Raw genomic sequence first — 6,560 nt, 5'->3', positions numbered from 1 at the left:
ATGCCCTTAAAACAAATAATACACAGAATTCCATTTTCCTCTAAATTCCCCCATACCCACTCAGTGCTTGCAGAATTTCTACAGAGGGAGAATAGTAGTATTCCTTCCTAGCTAGGACATCTCTGGCAGATGGCTCTGACCTTCTGGTCATTGAACAGGCAGGGAGGGGAGAGCTTGGGCAAACAGAGTGAGGGCACCTCCTTCTTCCTTTCCTCCTCCCTTCCTTTCCTCCTCCCTTCCTTTCTCAATTTATCCCTCACTCGGAACTCACAGTAGTTCAGCACCTGTCTGAATTCCAATGTGGAGGGACATGTCCCCCATCTCCCTCCTGGTGGTTCTCCTCCTCTGTGCGGCTTCAGCTGATCAAGGTAACAAGTCCCAATGAGGGTTAGGGATGGACAGCAACCTCAGCATGGAAAGGGGAAGTGAATGGACACAACTGATCCCCTCTGCTCTCCTGTTCCCTCTCCCCACCCAATCCAGAGTCATGCCAAGGACGCTGTACAGAAGGGTTCAATTCCAAAAATAAATGTCAGTGTGATGAACTCTGCTCCTATTATCAAAGCTGCTGTGTGGATTATGTTGAAGTCTGCAAACCTCAAGGTATGGCCCCTGCGCCCCTGCCCTCTATACTTGGGCACAACCTACTTGCAGGACTGCTGAGAGTTAGATTTAGGAAGGGGTCTGGGCTCCCTGTTTAGAGTGCGAAGATCATTTCAAGCTATCTTGGCAAGTTATCAGCTGTGTGATCATGGGCAAGTCATTTGGCCTCCCTAAGTCTCAGCTTCTTCAGCATTAAAATGAGTCTAATCGGGGGCGGCTAGGTGGCGCAGTGGATAAAGCACCGGCCCTGGAGTCAGGAGGACCTGAGTTCAAATCCGACCTCAGACACTTGACACTTACTAGCTGTGTGACTCTGGGCAAGTCACTTAACCCCCATTGCCCTGAAGAAAAAAAAAAACAAAGAAAACAAAACAAAATGAGTCTAATCATATCTGTAATTCTTCACAAGATTGCGAGGAGACTTGGGATAATATGCTAAGTGCTTTGTAAATCCTACAATGGTATAAAAATAGCAATTGTTATCATTAGCATTATTGTCAGTAGTTGTAGTAGTGATGGCCGTCAATATAGTAGGAGTCAATAATTCAATCAATAAGCATTTATTAAGCACCTACTATATGCTAGGCACTATGCAATTCACTAAGGATGCAAAGAAAGGCAAAAAACTCTCCCTCCCCTTAAGGAGTTTCCATTCTAATGGGGGAGAATCGTTATATTCTCAGCTCAGACCAATGTCAATATCTCTTAAATAGCTTCCTTCTCTCCAATGACAATGTTAGAGGATCAAGACTTTTTTTTCCCCCTAGTGACCCGTGGAGATGTGTTTGCCCTACCTGAGGATGAGTACTCAGACGTTGATTATGATATCAATGACCCCAGCTCCCAGGACCCCGTCATTGATACCAGCACCTGGCTCCCCGAACCCATCTCCACCACCAGAACCACAGAAAGTACCCAGTTCATCACGACAGATTCCTCCCGCAACATGGAACAGGAAGCCACCCAGGAGTCTGTCTTTAATGTGCAGCTAGATCCAGAAACCATCCCTGGAGAAGAAGGGGGGGAAGAGGAAGAAGTGTGCAGTGGGAAGCCTTTTGATGCCTTCACTGACCTCAAAAATGGCTCCCTTTTTGCTTTCCGAGGTGCCAGGGGTGGGGTGGGGCAGAGGGTCAATGGAGTACTGAGCCAGAGGGGCTGGAGGGCATGGGGGAGGGAGGGAGGGAGGAGAGAGAGGTACTGGTATTGGGAAAGCCATCTACTCAGTGTCTGCTCTCCCTTTTCTCCATCTTGGGAATTCCAGGGAAGTATTTCTATGAGCTGGATGAAAAAAGTGTACTTCCTGGGTATCCCAAGCTGATACAGGATGTCTGGGGCATTGAGGGGCCCATTGATGCTGCCTTTACCCGGATCAACTGCCAGGGGAAGACCTATATCTTCAAGGTGGGAGTGAAAATAGAGTGCTCTGGTGAGAGAAGGCCCCTGGGGAAGGAATTGCTGGGGAGATATCTCAGGAGGGGAGTGGGGCTAAATATTCCTTTGGAGAAATGCTGAGCTGGGCTGGGTTGGAACACTGAGTCCTTTGACACCAACTCTGAGGCTGAGGACACTGTTGGAGCTCTAAGGGCAGCAGACAGGCAGCCTTTGGGGGTAAGGAGAGGCACCTTTCTTGGGGAGGCAGTGTGGCACAGAGAAAAGAGCATGAGGTTTGAAATGGGAGAAATTGGGTTTGAAGTCTGACTGCTACTCTGTATGATTCTGGGTGAGTCACTTCACATCGCTGGGCCTCAGTTTCCTCACCTGTAAAATGAAGAGATTGGACTAGATGACTTCAGCATCCCTTCCACCTAGGATCTATGATGCCAGCCTCCCTTCCCACAGGGCAGCTTGTACTGGCGCTTTGAGGATGGTATCCTGGAGCCGGGTTTCCCAAAGAACATCACGGATGGCTTCAGGAACATTCCAGACAACCTTGATGGTGCTGTGGCCCTCCCTGCCCATAGCTACAGTGGCCAAGAGCGTGCCTACTTCTTCAAAGGTTTGTGGTGTAGCGAGGGAGGAGGGGAAAGGAAAGGAGGGGGATCCAGGCTCCCCCCATACCCCCCAGCATAGTTATCCAGCATGGCCTCAGGAGTATACTGATTCCATTTCCTGGGCCCGATTCCCTTTATGTCTGGCCACTTATGCCAGGGATCCTTTGTAATTGTGCCAGAGCCTCTATCTGCATCACCACACCAGGACAGTGTTGAGAATTAGCACTGATTTTTCCTGTTCCATCCCCTACCCCAGTGGCCTTCATCAGAAGCAATAGGAACAGCAGAGAGGCAGTTTGGCAAGGGAGCCACACCCCAAGGTAGAAAGGCCTCTTTAGCTGCGTGACACTGTGCCAGCTTAGCCTTTATAAGTCTCAATTGGATCAAATGGGAAACTAGATGTAAACTGTTTGGCAAACTCTAGAAAAATCTCAGCAGTTGTTATCAGGGACCCTATAAATCATCTAGTCCAATCCCCCCATTTGCCATAGAAGAGAACTCAGGCTGGACTGGCTGAAGCAATGTGGAAAACTGGGTCTAGAATCTGTCTGAAGCTCCAGGCCTGTGCCCTTTCTACTCACTCTTAGGGTGGATCTGGAGTCAGGAACACAGAAATTTACCCAAGCCCATGTGTTCCAACTTCAATCCCTTTTCAGGTTGAGGGAAGGCAACATGAATGAATTAATTAAACCTTTACTACGTGCCAGGCAGCTAGGTAGCTTGGTGGATAGAACACTGGGTCTGGAGTCAGGAAGACCTGAATCCCAATCCAGCCTCAGACACTAGCTGGGTGACCCTGGGCAAGTCACTTAACTTTTGTTTGCCTTAATCTACTGGAGAAGGAAATGGGCGAACCATTCTGACATCTTTGTCAAGAAAACCCCATGGGCAACATTGGTCTCCCTAGCTGGGAGACAGGTTCCCAATTGAGAATATTGAGGCAGATGGGGTAAAGTAACTTGCCCAGGGTCACTAGAAAGTGTCTCAGGCTGAATTTGAACTCAGATCCTCCTAATTCTAGGCCCAGCACTCTGTTCCCTGTGCCCCCTAGTTAAATGAATGACTATTGATAGTTATCTATTTCTAACCCTTAGATTATAGGTGTAGAATTGGGAGAGACCTTAGCGATTCTGTAGGCCAATGCCCACACTGTATAAATGAAGGATTCACTGCCTAGGGAAGGGGAGTGACTTAGGCAAGGGTACCGGGCCAGATAATTATTTCCCTTCTATCCTTGCCTTTCCCATCCCTTAGGAAACCAGTACTGGGAGTATGAGTTCCAACAACAGCCCAGTCAGGAGGAGTGTGAGGGGAGCACAATGTCCACAGTGTTCGAACACTTTGCTGTCCTTCAGCAAGATAGCTGGCAGAGTATCTTTCAGCTCCTCTTCTGGGACAGTGAATCAGGTATTCTATGTCCTCTCTGTTTCTAGAGGAGACAGTCACAAAGCATCTATTAACCACTTACAGGGGAGAAGCACCTGCCTAAGCACTGGGGAAATAAGAGCAAGAGAAGACAATGCCTGGCCTGAAGGAGCTTACACTCCAGGGGGGGAACAGCTGGACCTCTGGTGTTTCCTCCCCCTCCTTCACCTGAGCCCTCAGCCCTGAGCATGCTCAACCCATCACTTCCTCTCCCCAACCCGATTTGGTGTGGCTTGTGGCCAGGATCCTGAGGGGCTCTAGGAGAACTTCGGAGGATAAGGAGGTCCCAGAGGAAGCCCACAGAGTTTATGACCTACCGATCTCTCTATTTGCTTAGCCCTAGACTTTGCTTCTGTTGACCCAAGACCCAACTTGGCTCAGCTCAGACCCCACACTTTGGACTTTGTCTGGCATGGCCCTGGAGGCACAGTCTAGAGAGGGAGGGGTTTGGTGCTAAACTGGGAAATAGTGTGGGGGCAGGGAGACTCAGAGGATTGGAAGAGGGAGATTCCCTTCCACCAGACCCCAAGGTTGGAGGACAAGGGAAGTGGTCTTCTGGAGGATGGGGCAAAAAGCAATAGAGTAGGGGTGGCTAGGTGGTGCAGTGGATAAAGCACCGGCCCTGGATTCAGGAGGACCTGAGTTCAAATCCCACCTCAGACACTTGACACTTACTAGCTGTGTGACCCTGGGCAAGTCACTTAACCCCCGTTACCCTGCAAAAAAAAAAAAAAAAAGGGAATAGAGTATCTGGTGTGGTGGAAGGGACAAGAGATAGAGGGTAAGGAAGGATGGGTTCTATACCTAACTCATGGTATGGTGGGAAAGAATATTGGATTTGAAGCTAGAAGAGCTGGGTTTGAATCTGATCTCTGCCACTTACTACCTGTGTGACTTTGGGGAAAACATTTGGCCCCTTTAGGCCTCAGTTTCCTCATCTATAAATTGAAGGGGTTGGGCTATAAGACCCTTCCTGTAATCCCGTGAGACCTTGGGGAAGTCACTGCCATTCTCTGGACCTCAGTCACTCCCTTAGTAAAATAAGAAGATTCTACTAGATGGTTCTGAGCTGCATTCCACCTTGGGCATCTGATAGTCAATGAGGGGAGATGGGTAGGAGAGCGGCAGGCTTGGAAATGGGGGGTCTGTGTAGAGTTCTGTGGGCTACCTTCCATGATGACCCATTCTTTGTTAGGCCCTCCAGAAAGGGCAAATGGCCCTTGGCTCATCCGCGAGCACTGGCACGGGGTGCCAGACAGCATAGACGCCGCTATGGCCGGTCGCATCTACTTCTCCTCCCCTTCTACCGGCTTTGATTGGGTTCGGAAGCACAAGGCCAAGGCCAAGGCCAAGGCCAAGCGCCGCCGCAACCAAAAACGCTATGAGTCCCGACGCAGTCGCCACTCTCCCCGTTCCCGGGACCTCTGGAGCTGGCTGTCCTCTGAAGAATATGGGGCGGACTATGACCTGAACCTCGACTTCGAATGGTTCCAACCGTCCCAGTGTGAGCCGGTCCAGAGCATCTATTTCTTCGTGGGAGGTTAGTTCCCCTCACTCCTCCCCCTTTCTATCCTCTTTCCCCACCTCCCCCTTCTCCCTCCCCGTCCCCTCCCCTACCTCTCCTCCCTTTCTCTCTTTCCCTTTCCCTCCCCTTCCACTTTCTCCCCTACCCATTCCCTCCCTTCCCTCACTCTTTCCCCCACCCTTTTCCCTTCCCCTTTCCCTTCCCCTCCCCTTCCTCCCCTCCTCTCTTTCCCACACCCCTTTCTCTCTTCCCCTTTCCTTTCTTTTTCCCTCCCTCCCCTCCTCTCTTTCCCCTATCCTTTTCCCTTCTTCTCCCTTCCCTCCCCTCCTCTCTTTCCCCCACCTTTTACCCTTCTCCTCCCCTTCCTCCCTTCCTCTCTTTCCCCCACCCCTTTCTCTCTTCCCCTTTCCTTTCCTCTTCCCTCCCTCCCCTCCTCTCTTTCTCTCCCTCCCTCAATCCCAGTAGGGGAGGGGGCAGTCTGCATCCTACTCCCAGTAGCCATCTCATTCCCACGGAGGCCTGCCCATGGTAGGGAGGGTGCGGGAGTTCTGGCAGATGCTGCAGCCTCTTCCGTCCCTCTCCCGCCAAACCTCACTCAAGGAAGACCGGAGAACCACCAGCCCTTACCAAAGGGTTGGGGGAGGGCTTGGGAGACCGAGCTGGGACCCGGGAGGGGTCTGGGCTGGAGAGAGGAGTCGGAGCCTCACTGCACAAATCCCCTATTCTCTCTTTCAGACAAATATTACCGGGTTAACCTTCGAAACAAGAGGGTGGACACCGTGACTCCTCCATATCCCCGTCCCATCGCCCCGTACTGGCTGGGCTGCCCCACTCAGAGGGCTTTTCAGAAATGAACTGAGCACCTCTGGGGGTCCCCTCAGGCCCAACTCAATCCAACAAGGACTTATTAAGGGTATACTGTGCTCAGGGCACCATGCTAGGCATACAAAGCCTATCATCGTGTGTGCTTTTAATAAAGTCCTTGTGGCCCACGTTGTTGTTGTTTGTCCTTTGTT

At 50.8% G+C, this 6,560-nt stretch overlaps 1 protein-coding gene across 1 annotated transcript; it reads left to right on the top strand.

The window, feature by feature from the left end:
• The first annotated feature begins 209 nt into the window (after window positions 1-209).
• Window positions 210-6,536, top strand: VTN (vitronectin). Its single transcript, XM_043962863.1, has 8 exons — window positions 210-368; window positions 484-603; window positions 1,371-1,706; window positions 1,865-2,004; window positions 2,443-2,599; window positions 3,849-4,001; window positions 5,215-5,559; window positions 6,280-6,536. Exons 1-8 carry the CDS (start codon window positions 299-301, stop codon window positions 6,396-6,398), a joined length of 1,440 nt encoding a protein of 479 aa, XP_043818798.1. The 5' UTR covers window positions 210-298; the 3' UTR covers window positions 6,399-6,536.
• The last annotated feature ends 24 nt before the right edge of the window (window positions 6,537-6,560 follow it).

The sequence above is a fragment of the Dromiciops gliroides genome, chromosome 4, assembly GCF_019393635.1.
Source record: "Dromiciops gliroides isolate mDroGli1 chromosome 4, mDroGli1.pri, whole genome shotgun sequence".
NCBI classification, from domain to species: Eukaryota; Metazoa; Chordata; class Mammalia; order Microbiotheria; family Microbiotheriidae; genus Dromiciops; species Dromiciops gliroides.
The sequence above is the reverse complement of the archived record's forward strand: the minus strand, read 5'-3'. Positions and strand labels throughout refer to the sequence as shown.

Excerpts from the sequence above, each read along its gene's own strand:
- VTN (XM_043962863.1), top strand. The coding sequence starts at position 299 with ATGTGGAGGGACATGTCCCCCATCTCCCTCCTGGTGGTTCTCCTCCTC. Across the intron at positions 1,707-1,864 it reads CTCCCTTTTTGCTTTCCGAG|GGAAGTATTTCTATGAGCTG; the intron begins GTGCCAGGGGTG and ends TGGGAATTCCAG. Across the intron at positions 2,005-2,442 it reads GGAAGACCTATATCTTCAAG|GGCAGCTTGTACTGGCGCTT; the intron begins GTGGGAGTGAAA and ends CCCTTCCCACAG.